The sequence below is a fragment of the Amblyomma americanum genome, chromosome 4 (assembly GCF_052857255.1).
Source record: "Amblyomma americanum isolate KBUSLIRL-KWMA chromosome 4, ASM5285725v1, whole genome shotgun sequence".
NCBI classification, from domain to species: Eukaryota; Metazoa; Arthropoda; class Arachnida; order Ixodida; family Ixodidae; genus Amblyomma; species Amblyomma americanum.
In genome coordinates, this window is record NC_135500.1 from 120,528,091 (window position 1) to 120,546,562 (window position 18,472).

The following is an 18,472-nucleotide window of genomic DNA, read 5'->3' on the forward strand; positions in this document are numbered from 1 at the left end:
ACCTCTGCAAATAACTGCAATTTGTTTTGTTTTGGCAATGTCAATTTTGCATGCTCATGGCCTCGGTGCAGAGATAGGCAGAGACCCAGAGAAAGAAATCCATGGATGCATACTGCAACCCTACGAGTAGTTCTGCTCGTCCAAGACTAGGCTTGCAACAACACGCCTTTTCTTTGAACATTTACAACCACCTCTATGGCTTTGGCAGAAGTGCTCTTTGGTTTACTTCAATTAGTTGCCTTTGTTATTTAAGACCTACTGTGGTAAACTTATTGCAAATGGAGTTCACATTAATGACATGGTCAAGCAGAGCTTCTCTCTTGAGTAGAGAACTGGCTTATGTTAACACTAGTGCATTGGGTAAGACAGGCAGCGGGGTACGTTGGATTAATTAATGTGCTAAGGTTAGGCTGACTTGGGCCATCTCTGCAAGCTGCACTTAACATTACCTTCATGCATAGGGACTGGATTAGCAGCAGGTGCAGTAAAAGCTCGTCACTGCTAGCACCACTGCGCCTTTGAGGGCACGCCATGGCTAGCTGCTAGAATAGAGTTCATATGATTGTGCATCACCTTGCCTAAACCAGTGCTGACTTGAGACTCATTTGTGTTTGTGAATACAAGCCCACAAAGAGAAGAGTGGAAAGGGTGTTTAGTATGCATTTCACATGCGACAGAGAAGTAGGTGCAGGTCCTATAAACTTAGCTTCATGTTCATGTCAAAGAGTTGATGCAACAGAGCATTAACGAGTCTCCACAGGCAGTGGCAGCTATGTACTGCACCTGCAGCAGCTACATGCAACAAAATGGGAACACCAGTGCAGGACCCAAACAAGCACAGGTAGAAATAGAACAATGTATTTGTCAGCAGACGAATCTTGAAGTATGAAACCACTAAGCTTGGTGCCTTCTCCATTTTTAATTTCTTTATGAGACCCGGAATGAAGGTAAGAACACATCCAGCACGTGCCCTGCTTTCTATGGCAAGCTGTCCTGTGCAGGGCCATACTTGCCAAGCAACCTACGCCTGAAGTTTTCCTGTCGCCTCTTCTGCTTTGCCTGTTGCTTCTCGGAGCGAGGCATGGTGAATGTGATGCACTGCAATGGTTTGAGCAATGGGAGTTCACTGGATTTGGCCCCTTTATAACCACTGCACCGCACAATGGCAGTGTGATAAATGCACGCTGCAGTGGGGGAAATGAAAGGAGTAAAAAAAAAAAAAACTCTTCAAAGCAAGTAGTAATCAGTGCACGACTGGTAGCTTATCTCTGGCCGTCTGGAAGCAAAACTGAAGAGGCAGTACCATAGCCCTATTAATTAATGATGCAATGCTTGATATTCATGCAGCAATGGAAACCAAGAGAACTTGTTAAAGGGACAGTCTACTGACTTATCGACCATACTTTTTGCAGAAATTGAGATCGTAGATCAAACAAACAAATGCCTGGCCCTGGCAGAACAATTTCAAACTCAAATATTCGGCATAAGATTGTCGCTTTCCAGACTGCAAACCCTGACATTACAGACTTGCCACCGCTTATGCAGCAGGCAGAGGGATTGGTGCATGTGAGGTTAAATGAGAGTTGTAAGTTTCATTAAAATGGTAGTTAAAAGCAGTAAGATGGTTTTGGGAAACTTTAATATTAAAGTAACACTAGTAATATCTAAACCAGATACCAGGAGCCAGTTTTAGCTTCTAGAAGCGCTGCCAATGGATCAAACTGAGCAAGAGGGAAAAGTTGTGTCATCTGGAGTTCCTTCTAATGAAAATAATCTGGGTACTGCACTTGGTCCTATTCATGAGGTGTACATCCGCTCTTAGTGACATAGCTCGACTATATGGGCAGCTGTGAAGACTGCATGGCACCATCATGAGCTCTGGCCAGACTTTCCTAGTCAATTTAAAATAAAAGTTCCTTCCAAAACTGCAAGCTCCGCCCTCATTGTTAGCATCACAGGGAAAGATTTACGATAGCGTGCCCATATTTTTTTGCTGGTCTCCGACAGCAGACTATCCCTTTAAAAAGCATTGCCTTCTGTGCTGGTCAAGACAATGTTAACACCATGTACAGGATTATCTCGACTGTAGCGTGCGAAGGTAAGACTGGTGTATCAGTAATGCTCACTTGCTCATCCAGATAGTTTATGAGGCTTTTAGATGGGATCCTGATATTGGCTTCCTTCAGATTTAGACGGAGCTTTTGGAAGTCAATGGGCTGAAATAGGCAAGAATGCAACCACAAATGCATGTCAGAATTTTCAAGGCAAAAGGTGCTGAAGCTGTGGTTGTGCAGAATGGGCTCACCTCGTACATTAAGATGCTCTCTGATAGCTCAGTATTTCTGTCAAAGAAGTGTCTGAGTTTTTCATTGATATTAGAGTCGCTATCATCGCCAGATATCCCATCTTCATCAGTGCTGCTAAACAATTTGAAAAATGAAACCATACGAAAGCACTTGAAACATTTGCTCTCTGTTTCTTAACGTACAAATTGGGCACTGCCACAAGAAATATTCAAAATGTTCATCTAGAAGCAAGTTCAACCTGTGGCTAGAATCGTCCAAAAACAACGCCACTCGCCATGCAGTTTAACCATCTAATATTGTAATGTTGTTGGACCCCGGCTAAAACTGTGCCTCTCTCATGCAGAAAATAACTTGTTTTTTTGCATACAATCACTCTTGCACATACCAAAATAAGTGTTTGGGGCGTAATGCGTCACAAGTGATGTAAACAAACACTTTATTATTAATATTCCTACAGACAAGTTCTTGTAACAAATTACATGTTTATAATATCTACACTTAGCATAAGCATGCTCGTTGTGCGCAATTTCAGACCTCTGTGTAGCAGTTACCTTGATGACACACTGTAGTAAGGTTCTTCACTAGTGGGAAACTGCTCTGATTGACTGCTCCGAGCCAACTGTTCATTTCTATAGTCTCTACTGTCGGTGGCATTTGCTCCAGTCCCTTGAAGCATAGGTCTCAGGGGTGTTTCAGGAACCACTGAAATAGATATCAGAACAGCTCAATCAACTTCAACAAAGTGCACTCAACAGACACTAATGGTGCTGGAAAAGACTCAGGTTGGTTTGGTTGTGGTTGATGCATATGATGCCATGTTGAGCTATTTCTCAGCTTTCACAAACATTAGTGAACTGCCACAAAGAATTACATTTTCTATTCATTTGGCAAACAACGGATGAGAAAAGGGCATCCCTTACTGCGGCATTGATGAACAGCTCTCCAATATTTTTGTAATATCACGGGAGCGCCGACAAGAAGAAGTAGCAGCGTCATCTACTGGGCTCTTTTGTTGATGCGGCGAAACTCCCATTGCTCATCTGCTCACAGCGCAGGCACACCAAAGGTAGATTTTGTCTGGCAAAAGTTGCTCAAAGCAAACACTCAGAAAATGCATCTGCACACCCAGTGGCAACTGTGACACTATTTAAATTTTCCTCACCAAGTTCATTTTGAAAAACCTTGCTTGCAAGCAATGTCTTCGGTGTGTCTACGCTCTGAGCAGACGAGCAGTGGGAGTCCGTGCCAGGTCAGCAGGACAGCCAAGCAGACAACTCTGAAACCAGCAAGTGCTGGGACACAAAATGACTGTCTCGTCGATGCTTCTGTGTTATATAAAAAAAAATGGACAGCTGTACTAGAGTGGCCTTCTTTTGCACTGCTGTGGCAGTACAGCTGTTTTGAAATCATTCAATCCGCATTTCTGCACTTTTTTTAATCCACATTTCCCTTTTTTTAAACAAAGGTGTGTTGCCCCAAAGCAACTTTCCGGCAATACATACAAAGTTCAGATAAGTGCCAAATGGCACTGCAGTCCAAGTTTCTACAGTGTCGCAGGGCAACGTTGACCACCTAACCTTCCCGTGTGTGCCTAACTCCCTCACCATCACTAATGGGCTTTGTTGCAGGCCACCACTGGCTAGCCTTGTTGCAAAACAGGAAAAGGGGCATTTGCAGGCACACTGTGTCTAAAAGGATGAAAAACGTGCAGCTCTATGGCACCCCACAGGCCTTGCAATGGCAACGCCACACTTGGAGCATTGTAGCATGCCACTGTGATTTGCAATCATGCCGGCAATGCCAAGTGGACTGGGTAGGAGTCAGAGGCAAGGCAGCAGCAGTAGCTTTGGTAAAAGCTGGTCTCGGGCCTCTTCAGTAATTAGTACAGTAATAATTAGTCTACACAGTGCTGTGCTGAATGTCGGTAAGCTCAGGCACATTAAACAGCAACTGCATTCTCGCGCTTCGCAAGCAGTCATTCCAAGATTGATTTACTGCCCCAACTACAGCCACGGTTACACTGAAAATATCTAGCAGAGTAAGCATCTAAAATGCTCAAAAACCCCTCGACTTTAAAATGCAAGCAAGTTAATACATACGGGGATGAGTCTCATCGTAGATGTGGTGGAGGACATTGACAGCCTTTTTCCGGGGTAACCTGCGCACACCAAATCGCTGAAGTTGGTCCTGGAGCTCTGGAGTTTGCATGGCAGCATAGTCGGGCAAAGGGGTCACCGATGCTGCCGATGTGCGGGCGGGCGTTCCGGGATATCGAGCCAAAGACCCAGGTGTACGGTCCATACCGACAGGAGCTACTCCGTCATGTCCTAAGTTCCCATTCCAGAAAGCACCAGAGGACGCAGAACAAAAGGAAAGTGTCAGGACATTCAACAAGCACGGCACCCTTTTTTTTGGATTTCAAATGCTGAGTTTGAATCACGCATATGGAGAAAGTTCAACGACACCTAATCTTACTTTCCACCACCCCACCAAGCTCGCCAAGACTTGCCCTGATTTGGTAAAGTCTATGAGGTTTAATGTCCCAAATCAACTAATGAGGGACGTCGTAGTGGAGGGCTTTGGATAATTTCGACCGCCTGGGGTTCTTTAACGTGCACTGACAACATACTGTACATGGATCTCTTAGCATTTCACCACCATCAAAATATGACTGCTATGGCCATGATCGAACCACTGAGCCACTGCAGCGGCTAAGACTTGCCCTGAGTCTACAACTGTCTGACGTTGCGTTAATGTGTATGACACACTAAACAACGCCTGCACACGCTAATGCACATCTCTGTGAAGAATGGAAGCTAATTATGAATTCATATTCCAGATGGACCGAGTTCTCCAGCATATTCAGCAGCAAGTTCACTGTACTGTCAGCGTCAAATGAAATTCGAACCGCGGAAAGCGCGGCCACTGGCCCAGCTTATGCATCAGCCTGTCAACAGGAAACATAGGCGGGCCCATCCGGTTTAGAATACTTTCGCTTTCGTTTTCTTTGACGTTCGTTGTCGCGTTTTGCCACTGAAGCGCCACATCCATTCTTTGTACGTATGGAAACTTGTGAAGCGCAGTTTCGCTGGCAGCAGCGGCTCTGGCCCGTGTAGTTCAGTGAACCGGGCATTCTGGGCTCACTTGCCTGCAGCACTATAATTTTACTTCAGTCATCATCGTATTATCAACGTCTGGCTGCAAAGTGAACAATAAAAGACTGATCGGGCTCCGCAAGTTTCCATACGTAGAAAGAATAATTGTGGCGCTCCAGTGGTGAAACGCGAAAAAGAACGCCAAAGAAAACAGAAGCAAAAGTATCGCAAACTGGATGGGCACGCCTGGGTTTCCTGTCGACAGGCTGATGCGTAAGTGGGACCTTTGGCCAGGCTTTCCGCGGTTCGCATTTCATTTGACGCTGATAGTACATATAGCAGAAATACAGCCGATTCCTCAAATTATTGCAGAAACAATCTTTTCCAAAATATTTATCAAAGAAAGATCGAAGTGCCAGTAGCCGGAGATGCGAGAGGCCCAATGGAAAATAACTTGCAGCAAAAGTTATCACCATCATCAGCCTGACTACATCCACTGCATGACAAAGACCTCTCTCATACCTCTCCAATTAATTAATCCTGTCCTGTGCCAGCTGCAGCCACCTCATCCCTGCAAACTTCCTAATCTCATGTTCCCGACTTTCTGCTGCCCCAAGCAAACAAACCCCTGGCAACCTAAATTCCTTTAAAAGGTCGCTGCCGAGATTTTATAATTTGACAAGCTTAAAGATTTGAATGTGCGAAACGTGCAGGTGAAGCATGTCTTTTTGCGCTAGAATTTGAAATAGTGGCGTAATGATAGATTAAAATCACAAAGGCCTCCAAGCTTCTCCGCAGCGCATAGTGCCAAGTGTGGGGGGGGGGGCATGATGACGTCATCTACGGTTGCTTTGAAGAACAACAACCAACACCACTGAATGCAAAGCCCGCTGAGTGTTGACAGCATCCAACAACGAACAGCAGAGTACAGCTAACAGCGGACATTTCAAATATTAACATCCGTGATGTCGCATTCAGCTTTTTCGCACTCCTCTGGTGCTGTGGGGAGAAGCCTCAATCATCAATTACATCATTTTAATAACGGAACAAAAAAAGAAAAAAGAAAACTTGGCATGCTTTGCTTACAGTCTAGATAAATAGGAGGGATAGATGGTGCAGTTGCCCTTTAAACTTTAATGGCAGGTGGTGGAAAAGTTCTGAATTTAGCTACTATTTTTTTATTGTGTGCACATGAGTATTTATGCGAAGTCTTATTCTTAGACATTGAGAAATTATTATATTTAGCTCATTTAAATGATGCAGTAATTATGCCTTTCTCAATAAATTGTCAGTTTTTTACATTTCTGCAACGTGAGGACCAGTAATGACAAATTGCTGCAACTTAACTTTTTTCCAACGTTCTCACTGCCCAAGCACTACAGGGTTAACAGTGCAGTTAGTCAACAAAAAAAGCTGACTCTTTAAAAAATATTGTAATTATCTGCAAGTTCAAGCCAAAGCACCTAAAATTTTCAGAGAAAATCTCAAATTCCTTGGTAAAGCAAGAGGCAAACTGTGACGTTAACAGCTTTGTCAGGAATGGTAACTCCAAGAGCATGTAACCAAACATTTCACAGTGTTGTCACTACTTCTACCTGACCAAACATGATAACAACCCCATGTTCGAAAACAAATGGCAAAAGCACACAGCTCACCCCCCTGTTCCTCGAAGAAGAAGGAGTCAAGCATCTCCCGTGGGACTTCTTCGGCATTTCGGCCTCTGACACCAGTGAAGGCTTGGCCAGCAGCAGGTGAAAAACGCTGGTCCTGCCTCTCGGAAACCGAGGAAGCAGGCTCGGGGGCTGCCAGGCATTGTCCCCCTGCGTCGTCAAAGCCATCCCAGACGCAGTCCCACACGTCGTCCGCGTCCTTGGACCTCTCCTCGCTGTCCCGCGAATCATCGTGCAACATGGGCTCATCCTCTCTATCATCACATTTCACATCGTGCTGTGGAGAGGGCACTCTTTTGCAGGTTTTGACATCCTCCTCTTCGTCGTCAGAGCTGCCTCTGTTGCTAGCAGCAGAACCATTGGACCCACCAAACAGCTCCTCAGAACTGCTGTTGTCCTCGTCGTGTGTTGAGCCTGTGCCACTTTCCAGGTGGTCGTCCGTCTCCCCGCTTTCGCTTTTGCGGTAGGCAGGATGACGGCTCCTGTCACCTGGGTTGTTGATCCAAGCACACTCTTCTTCAGGCTGAATGCCCACAGGATGGGGCGTCCCAGGCCGCTGACGACCCTGCTGCAAGGTTCCCACGCTTCCTCCAGTGCTGCTCTGTTCCATCTGTGCCACCCTCGACACTGGCTGAGTGGTAGTGTGCTCCAAATTAGCCTGGGATAATGGTGGTGCATCTTGGACGAGGCTCTTACTAGTGTGTTCACTCGTATTCCTGCAGTACTCAGCACCTAGGGGAAAGAAAAATGCATTGACGAGACCCAATAGAAAAAGAAAGGAAGAAAGCTTGAGCCACAATCATAGCCTTACAAAATCTGCTATGTAGTCGAACTGAGTGGAGCGCGAAACAAACGGGATCATGAGATGAAAATCGACACAGGACAGGCGCTATTCGCAACTAAGAATTTTACTGAAGAAAACAAAAATATATACAGAGAAGAAACCACACAGCCAGCTCGCAACTTTTCACACTACTACTAATTCTGCTTTGAAGTTCCACAAGCTACACATGGTCTCATTTTTGGTTGCAAAACACATTTTCTCCTGCCAATTCAATGCATACTTTTCTATATATAGTGAAACCTCGTTAGAGTGAACAAGTGAAAATTGTAAAATAGTTCGCTGTAGCCAAAATTCATAACATAAACTTTCGACTTTCGAAAAAACGAAAAATTTCGAAAAAACACGCAACAGCGACACAATTTAGTCACTGAAGGGACAGCAGTTCTGGCGACCCTTACTGGAGAAACGGAGAGACGTTGTTCCAGGTTATGGCGGCGTTTCGAAGGCGCTCGCGGATATTCCGAAAGCGCAAAAAGCCGAGTGCCAGTTAGGTTGGCTTCCCCGCATCACAGCCGTGTCGCGTGGAAAGCGGTCCGTCAAAGAGAAAGCTATCGCCGTTTTCACCACCTCCGCGCCAGCCGATAGCATAATTGTTACTGCAAGCTTACAACCACCTGCGCTGCTGCTTCCATGGCGCTGTCGATGCATGTCAGAGGCGTGAACGCGTGCTGACTGCCGGAGTGCAACCATACACGCCGCTGTTGGCGAGTGCGAGATAAAAGTGCAAACCATGGGGCGAACGCCTGCCGCATCACCACCAGTCACTAATGCAGTGCGGTGAAGCCTGCCGCCTGCCATCCGAGCAGGCACAGTTTGGCGCTGGGGAGTTCGATATTATACCCGTTTCACGGCCAACACCGTTCGATACATAAATTAAAAACTGCATGCGTTAGTCAAAAATATTTACGAAGAGTTCGATATAGGCAAAAATTACAGGACTGCACTTTTAAGTCTGCTTAAGAGTGGAAATGCAAAAGCCTTCCCATTTCCTCTCCTTCTCTCTCCATTTTTCATTTTTTTATATCTTGATATTTGGATTTTTGTTCTTATTTTTATCGTTATTTCCTTTTTGTTTTTAATACTAAGTAAGCCTTCTCACACATTTACATCGTTTTTCATCAAATCAGTCACACAAAACCTGCTTCAAACACAGCATTCATATTCATTAATTTAATTTGATTAATTAATTAAAACTCTTTATTCAAACTTTTCCTATTTCAAGATCTACTCAGGCACTACTTTAACACAATCAAACTTTTGCACATTTATCTCAATACAACGACAGAATAGTGCAGACAAAATTTGCGGACACTTTTTGCTAACGTGACATAACCATATAATGCTTTCGCATTAATAATTTGTAATATCCCTGTATGTTATATCGAGGTTCGACTGTGTTATTCTTGCAGACAATAACAGTTGCTATTAATGTCAGAGCAGAGAGTTTATATCTGCAGTTCCTCTGCTAGCATGACTGCTGATGACAAAGTCGGATGTCAATAATGAAGTCAACAGGGAGCGTTTCTCTGGTGAAATGGCAGTGACCTTACGTGGAGTGTACCACAGTGCAAAAAGATGGGTCAACAGGATGAAGCAAGGCATTGAAAATAAGTTTCTGGAGGTTTCTGTGGACTCAAATTCACGTGAGTAAAGGAAGCTCCCATCCCTACAGCGCTGCATTTCCACGCGTCTGCTTAGCCCCACTCATAATGCGGCTCTCACATTGCCATTACAGTGAAACCTCGTTATAGCGAACAAGTAAAAAATCTTAGAATAGTTCGCTATAGCCGAAATTCGTAACATAAAATTTTGTCAGTAACGCGCGCAACAGCGGCGCAATTTAGTCATTGAAGAGACAGCAAATCTGGCGAACCTTACAAGAGAACCAGAGAGACGTTCTTCCATGTTTTGGAGTGTTTCGAAGGCGCTCGCGGATATTCCAAAAACCGCAAAAAAAAACCGAGCGCCAGTTAGGTTGGCTTCCCCGCACGACACCGTAAGCGGTTACGGTGGCTTCCCCGCATCACAGCCGTGTCGCGTGGAAAGCGGTACGTCAGAGAGAAAGCTATCGCCGTTTTCACCACCTCCACGACATCAGACATGAAGGAAGGATCGTTACTGCAAGCTTATAACCACCTGCGCTGCTGCTTCCAGGGCGCTGCTTCCGGAGGCGTGAACGCGTGCTGACTGCCGAACTGCAACCCACACGCCACTGTTGGCGAGTGCGAGATAAAAGTGCAAACCTTGGCGCACACGCTTGCCGCATCACCATCAGTCATTTGTGCAGTGCGGCGAAGCCTGCTGCCTGCATCCGAACGGGCACAGTTTGGCGCTGGGGAGTTCGACATATCCGTTTCATGGCCAACCGCGTTCGTTATATAGAGTAGAAATTGCATGCATTTGTGAAAAATATTTACGAAAAGTTCAATATAGCCAATAATTCGTAGTATCCGTGTTCGTTATATCGAGGTTTGACTTGTACCTGACCACCCATTCCCACAGAAAGGTGCAGAGTCTCGTGGTACACAACATGCGGATCAAAACATGCATCAAATTTCGTCTACTGTGCAAATACACCTTCAGTGAAAGTACTACTCAAATCCTGCAGGCTTCTCCGAAACTGCATTTTGACCATAAACTGCAAACTTATATTTCACCTCTGTACTGAATTTTTTTTTTTCGAGAGCGCAGCACAAAGCAAGAACAAAATACTGTTTCAGGAAAGGAATTGTGTCTAAACAGAAGAACTACAGCACACTCTATTCAAGTGAGCAACAGTAGGAAGAAGCTCACCAGCAGTCTTCGATGAAGGTTGGCTTGACAAGAAATCACGAACTTCTTCTAATGACTCAACATCATCAGCATGATCGTCAACAGGTTCCTCTCGACGAGCAACATCCTTGTCATCTTCCCAAAACGATGACAGGAGATCATCCAGACTAGTATCAGCTTCACCGTCATTAGCACCATCTTCTCTGCTTTCATTCCTAAAGTAACGGTCTTTCAGCTCTTCACACAGCTCTTCCATACCATATCTGGATCAAAAGAGAAATGTAGTTATTGAGAGCATCACTGATTGGGCATTGAGACAAGCCACTGAATGCATCAGAGCTACTGACACCGGTGCAGAAAAGATGCAGTCTGCTGAAGATTCATTGCAGAATATCACTGTCAATATCACAATGTTTCAGTTCACTGCTCACACAATGAGAATACAGCAAAACACAACAACCTTCTATGTAAGAATGTTCCATACAGGATCTATACTAATTCTACATTAATAATTTGTTATTATGCCTGTGAAATTAACGCCATGTTACTCTTAATCCATTTCTTTGTAGGCGGAATACACTGTAGTGACTATGGTCAGGCTATGCACTTCAATTCACTTTTTAAAATACACTTCTGGGCTTCCTCATGATACAAAGCTGAGCAGAATACAAAGCAAAGGAAAGTACAGCTGGAACCTCGTTACAGCCAAAAGGTAACAAAATCGTTAAAAAATTCGATATAGCCAAAAGTGGAAATATAAAAATTCATCAAAAATTATGCAAGAGTGGTGAAATGTAGTCATTGAAAAAATGCCATCTCAGGCAAACCTTATTAAAGAGCATAGAGGACCTCTGCAGAAGTTTTGGGCCCTTTTAGAAGGCATTCACGACGATCCCTGAGCCTGCGAAAAACGCAGCGCCAAGTGCCAGTTGGGTTGGCTTCCCTGCACAGCACGCAACGGCAACAAGACAAATGCCAGCTAGGATTCTTGAAATAAGAACTGGCAAGCTCCTCGAGAATGCCGGCCCAAGCGTCCACTATCCAAATGCACAGCGTGGCTGGAGAGGCTCGTGTCTGGTGGCACTAACTGCAGGCTCTCCCTACCTAATCCAGATCATGTAGCAGCATTTGACGCAGTGCCAATGCTTTCAGCAGTTGTGACTACTTTCTGTTTGAAACCAGCCAAGTGCTGCTTTTGCAGTCCCGACACCATGCGAGGTGCAATCATTCTGAGCATCACGAGATCAGGTCTGCATAGTGAAATGGCGTCGAAATCGAAGCTACCAACCTACGCCACCACTAGGATGATGGTGATGGCATTTTATAATAACGGAACCGGACTTGTGGATTTTGCCTGAAGATAGCTCAGATCCGCATATAATACGAGGTGGAAATTTGACATGCTAAAATCTGGGAAAAAAAACTTCGTATTATATGCGGGTTTTTATGGTACACGAGCCACACAAGAATGCAACGGTGACAAAAACAATGATTACATCTACCCAGTGAGCTACTTCTTAAGAGGAAGCTTCTGGAGCTGGATTTTGAGGTATGGCATGTCATTTGGGAAGAGATGTTCATTTCTCAAAGACAAAATTAAGAAACACAAGTGAGTGAGTTGAGTACACTGCGAGAGCAACATAACTGCAAGTGGAATTGCAAATGGCATGATTAGGCACATTCTGCTCTTGTTTTTCAGAAAAATGAATGCTGTGAAAGGCTTGCTTTCAGAGTTTTTACCAAATATCCCCCCCCCCCCCCCCCCCCCCCCGACCCTTTTCATACGCTTGTCTCGTTCCTGGCTTTCTATCAACGCTTATCTGCTCTTATACAAGCTGATATTTTGGGCACGTATGCTAAGCTGAGCTAAACGCTTTCACATGGTCCTGTCATGTTCACTAATATTGACATTTTAAAATATAATCTATTGTACTGCTGTGCCAAATTCTGTGTGAGAGGCTACAACGCATACCAGACGTGCACAAACACCCATAGAAGAGTTTGTGTTTGGTTGATTCATTTATCATTTAAAAGATGGCTAGTGCAAACAGAGTGAATACAGAAAAAAGGACAATTAGGATAACTACATCTTGTCCATCCTACTCCGATACTTCATCTCACAAGTAGTTAGCAGCAGTGCGCAATCTGCACTTCTGATGCTGCTGCACACAACGGCCCCACATACTAGGCTGAATGGGCAGCATGCAAAGCAAAAGACATTTTGTTTTCTTGTATCTCAACAGAATTCATCACGCTGCTTTCCTACCCAGCGATACTCCCCATTAAAATATCACCACAGGTGAAGGCAATGGGCCAATTGTGGTTGGTGAGGAATTTACTTGACCAGGAACAGTTAATGGAATACCTGAAGGGTGTCACTGCAGTCGTCTGCTCTCTCACTGTTTTCAAACTCATCCAAGCACTGTTCTCGGTAAAAAGAAACTGTTGGCAATTTCGGGATCTTGGGACACTAACCCTCAATGCAGATGGACTTCATTATCTCCTCTAGTGTCATTTGAAAGGTCCCTTAATGTACCTGTAAAGACAGCAGCCGAAGCCAGCCTGCCCACCATACCATACCATACATGAGCTAATACACAAACAGTGCCGAATGGTAGGCTGATGTGGGAATGTACCTTTATGAGGGAATACCCCTTACATAACACCCAAAATGGGATCGCAAGTGAAGTGATTAATGGAACAAAGGGATGTCAGTGGCTGCCACTGTAGGATCAGGTCCTTGAAACAATAAGGAAAGCATAGCAACTGAGAGCGCACTAGCAACTGAAAGCATAATAAAAGATAGGGTTCCTTGTATCAGGTGTGCTTAAAAGCAAATAAAAATGAGAGACATCACCACCTGAAAGCCATGCCCCTAAGCTCGAGATGAAGACGCCTGTCATCACAGTCCAAGTTGAGCGCACCCGAATACACATAGTGAAGGAATGCCAGGACGCAAGCCTTGGACCTTGATGTCCAGTCCAGCAATGGCACTCGCTCCCCCTGACGAGACACGTCCTGCAGCATTCAAACGCCATTAAGGAGTAGCAAACACAGGTGCGTAACTTTACAGGACTTGCAAACACCTTGCAACTTTTGTTAGCGTTGATCAGAACAAGTCCTAATGCTTATCACAAATAAGTTGAAATAACAAGACAAAAAAAAATACAACACTGCTCAAGAGCACAGAGCTCTATAAATGAAAAGCTAGAAAAATAAATGGGGGCGTGGACCGCTAGAATTACAATGCGAATGAATAGAGACACAAGACAACATAAATTAAGCATTAAAGGGTCACTGAGCAGAACTCTATCAATTTTTTTTTGTCAGCAAAGCCTGATAGTTCGGCATTTCATGGCTTTGTTGCCGCTTGTCCGGGAGTGAAAAATGCATTTATTTCAAAGAAATTTGGATTGAAAGTTGAAAAAGCTTTTCCCGCTGCTCCGATTCAAACTCGAAAACTCTTATGACATCACGGAGAACTCCTCTGATGTCATAGGACGGAGTGACGTGAAACGTGACATAAACGCAGACTCCATGATTTCAGGTGGCTAGCGGTGCGGTATAGCAGCTGCCGAAATGAAGTCTACCGCCGCCGCACGTTGAAGGCATCTATCGGGAGTCGCTTCATTTACGTTTGCACCGCCGTCTTGCCAGCGTTACAATAGATCCCGTTCCCAAACCTGACGACGTAGTTCTCACAAAAACTCCGGCCTGCATTTTAGAGACCTCAGCCCCACAGAGCGTGCGATGATGCTTTTGAGGGAGCACGGTTAGGTTAGGCACTGGCGGGTCGTTTCCCCCTTCCTCCATGAGCAGCCGTTGCAAACTAAATATCATAACCCCAGTGCGGGGAGTCGCGAGGGGTCGGGACAAGGTCGGCGCGTTGCGCCCATCGGAGGCTGGCCGGGGCTTTTGGGCCAACGGATTGTGATTCCTTGAACGGCACGGTTGCACGGTGCAGCAGGCGGCGTCGAGGTCTCCCACGGTTGCAAGGGCCAAGTTATTTATTTTTTTTGCCACAGAAAAACGGATGGGTGCTCAAGGGCAGTCGCGCTTAAACTTGGCGGCTTGAAACCAAAGCTGACGCACGACGCTTCAACGGCTTCCGCTAGATCCAACAGGTCCACTGGATTGAGCTCTCTCGCCCACGTGCATGTACCTTCAGATGTGTACTGTGAATGGATTAAATTAGCCAAGAGCTCGATAAGAACAGCTCCGCCCAACTGCCGAAGCTATTGAATTATGTCACAACGCGCATCGCGCCGCGGAGCCGAATCAGTCTGGCCGGGCCGGCGGCGGATGGCACACTCGGCGCGAAATAGACATCCTCCAAGACTCCGCCAGTGCAGTGCGGTCAGTGAGCCGAAGTTGCCGAACGCGTTGGCGGTCAAGCGCAGTTGGAGTATACAGGGTCTCGCTTTGGCCGACGTGACATCGCTGTGCAGCGCGCGCGCGCTACGCCGGAGCATAAACGCGCTTAATCGCTAACCAACGTATTCGGTGGCGGCATCTACGAGAGCCACTGAAACCCCCGCCCACTAACTGAATTAAAAAAAATCCTGTGCCGAGGCTTAGAATCGAACCACGGCTTTTGGCGTTTGAGGCGGAGATGCTACCACTCCGCCACAACGGCTCATGATATAACTATCAATAAAGGCGCATATCTTGTGAATGCACTCTTCCGATGCAGAAATCTCCGCGCTTTCACTACGTATATCCTGGCCTAATAAAGCGAGGCCATCAGCAATTTTTCCTAGCTGCCTTGTACCTTGTCTCCCGTCTTTAATAAGCGATGTCTGTTAAGTAGTTTGAAGTTGACTGGCACAGCCGGGAATGTTTTGCCGGGCGAGCGTGCGAAGACACAAGTGCTCTTTATACTGCGAATTGCCTTGTACGATCACCGACCATCGTGCCATCATAGTTTTTCATCGACCATGGCGATCATCTGACCAGCCTTAACAGGCTCCTTCAAAGGCTAACTAGCACTTGAAGTGGCACTTGGCGAGTTCCTCTGCTGTTCGGCGCTTGTATATCGAGGCGCGTCAAAAACAAAAGCACGGGGCTCTCAAAGCTCATAGACGCGAAGCGCCATAACAAATCAAAACTCTCCTGGCCGCCTTTGGCGCCGCCAAGCATCGGTTTTCTTTGCTTCCAACATTCAGGTTGCCTTTTGTCTGCCTTCCTTGAGAGATAAAAGTGCACTATTGGTTTTAAAACAAAACTTACTTCAATATTGAACCGCGCAACCTTCCTTTGGCAGCCTTAGAGATTCGCGGCTTTATGTAGAAAAGAAAATTCCTCCAAGGTAGCGACTCTTGTCCTATGAGGTTACCACGCTTGTACTTGCAAGATTAGCCTGTGGCAGCGATACCTGTATATTGGTTCTTGCTATTTTCTACCTTACAAGAACTTTGTTTTCAGTAAGAGCGGAGTTTTTGTGATCAGGAGCTGGTATTCTATCGATACAAGTCAACTTCAATTTCTCCTCAGTGTCCCTTTAAAGGTTACTCAGGTTTCTGATGGGCCCTGGAACAGAACCAGATCAAGTAAAAATCATCATTATATTCCTCAAAGGAACTGAATCATGTCAGAAGCCAATTTGGTTGAGTTCAGGACAGTAAAAATAACTTCCTAAACTGATGGTGCTTCAACTAATTAACCCCACATCATAACAGAGTCAAGTGCTCTTTAAATGAAGCAAAGAACAGCATTCCTGTCTAAGGCTAGATGCAAACCTGAACACTCCTAAAGGCTCTAACCTTTTCAACAGCAGGGCACCGTGTGAGTAAGACCACTCGATGTGCAGGGATCACACAACCATCTTCTGCAATTATTCTAATGTCAGAAAACCTCCTGCAGCCAACTAGACTGTCCATATTCTGCAGAACTTTTCTTGCAGCAGGTGCCAGAGATGATCCTTCCTTTGTTGCTGCCTCATCATTATCCTGCTCAAATTAAGAAAGAGTTAGTGCAACGTAGACACACATTACGCTTCAATTTGCACTTTGCTTAAAAATGAAAAGCAGACGGCCTGGTCTAGAGGGTAGCAATCGTTTAATCATGCAAGTCACAGTGAAAGGTGTGCTACGCATTAACACTGTTTAAAAAAATTATCTGTAATCATATGTTGGAACAGTCCAGTTTCGGTGCCTGTCTAATAAGAAGCTGATGATAATGTGTGCTTTCATGTCATCTATTTATGACCAAAGCTAGCATGTAGCCACAGCCTAGGTTGTTCTGGATTGCCAGATTGCATAATCTGAGGCTATAAAAGCAACAGTACAGAATGGCAACACACATAAATGTATTTAACAAGACTGACTGGGAATAGCTTTGGAAGACTGTGAGACAGACAGAATTTCAGACCCTCTGATGTAAGAACCAAAAACACAAGCTCACTTGAGTGAGAAACCCTTGGCCAATGTCATTAAGCTGAGTGGTGTCGGAGTGTCCAGCTGTAGGTGACATCGCAGCACCAAGTGCACAGAGCAGTCCATCGCGATGCAATTGAGTATTGAGCGTCTTCTCGTCCACTGCGGCTTCCACCTGCACAAACAAACGCCCAATTTCCCATCACATTTTACAATTTTCAGTGCCTAAACGAACTCATTCACTCAGTGATAGAGCCATACAATGAAGCCTCGTAATAGTGAACAGGCAAGAAATTGTTAAATAGTTATAGCCGAAATTCGTAACATAAAATTTTGTCAAAAACACACGCAAGAGCAGTACAATTTAGTCAGGAAATGTGCAACTAGGGTGATTCTTAATAATACTACAAAACAAATAAAAGAAAAAGCTGCCCGGCCTGTGCCGCTAAGTATAACTGTAGAGTGGAAAGAGACTTCCTCTGGCATATTCCCGCCATTTTTAATGCCATCATCATCATCACTAACTATTTCCACACTCTGGGGCTAACACCCCTGCTTTAGACAGCAGCCAGGATCTCGTAGGTGCTGGCAGTGTCTTCGGCCAGTTGGATTATCTTTGCTTGAGTCTCCGGGTTGGTGCCGAGTACACAGGTCTCCCACTGGTCCTTTGATTTTATTGATAGTGCTCCAGGGGGAGTCCGAGGGCATTCCCATATTATATGGTCGAGCGTGGCCCTAGCTTTGCACATTTTACATTTTTCTGAGAATTGTCCCGGGTATATGACACTCCACATAGCCAGACTGGGGAATGTGTTTGTACGTTGGCGACTGGTGGGTACCTTGCTCGCCCCAGCCTGTTGCGTTGGAGGATATCTCTGTATGACCGCAGGCAGTCGCGCTCCGTGTAGCCTTCAACCGGCCCACCCGCTTGGAATGGGAGTCCTCGAGCTAGCTCGTGGGTCGCTTCGTTTCCGGCTAGGCAGGCTTGTGCGGGAGTCCACAGAACCTGAATATGCCTGCTTTCTGTCATTGTCTGCAGGATTCGTGTTGCTTCAGGAGAGATTCTCCCTTTGGCGAAGCTCATCACTGCCGACATTGAGTCGTTAACCATGGTCTTGGCAGTTGTGCTTGCTATGGCTAACGCGACGGCAGTTTCTTCTGCCTTCTCTGAGTCGTCCGTGCGGACAGTGGCACTGGCAATTAATTTAGCTTCTGTGTTCACTGTAGCAAGAGCCATCCTGCCGCTGCCTCCGTCGGCTGCATCAACGCAGACCACGGCCTTTGAATTTCGGAGGCACTTCTCTAACACACTCGTGACGATTCCAGAGGCTGTGAAAAACAGAGCGCAAAACGCCATTTAGGTCAGCTTGCCTGAATAGTGTTGACAGAGTGCTGCAGTGGCAGGCCAAAT

General features: G+C 45.5%; 1 protein-coding gene across 3 annotated transcripts in view; it reads right to left on the reverse strand.

Moving 5' to 3' along the window:
- Positions 1–842: 842 nt before the first annotated feature.
- mus312 (mutagen-sensitive 312) overlaps positions 843–18,472 on the reverse strand; it is a 30,292-nt gene continuing 12,662 nt past the window's right edge. For 2 of the 3 annotated variants that reach the window (XM_077661608.1, XM_077661609.1), the window contains exons 10-19: positions 17,090–17,236; positions 16,450–16,635; positions 13,548–13,705; positions 10,709–10,950; positions 7,057–7,803; positions 4,406–4,633; positions 2,858–3,008; positions 2,306–2,420; positions 2,127–2,216; positions 843–1,098 (exon numbers count right to left, since the gene is read on the reverse strand). In XM_077661608.1, the coding sequence (XP_077517734.1) occupies positions 979–1,098; positions 2,127–2,216; positions 2,306–2,420; positions 2,858–3,008; positions 4,406–4,633; positions 7,057–7,803; positions 10,709–10,950; positions 13,548–13,705; positions 16,450–16,635; positions 17,090–17,236 (2,184 nt within the window). In that variant the 3' untranslated portion in view covers positions 843–978. The remainder of the gene's footprint in view (positions 1,099–2,126; positions 2,217–2,305; positions 2,421–2,857; positions 3,009–4,405; positions 4,634–7,056; positions 7,804–10,708; positions 10,951–13,547; positions 13,706–16,449; positions 16,636–17,089; positions 17,237–18,472) is intronic. The other variant, XM_077661610.1, reaches the window with a different exon arrangement.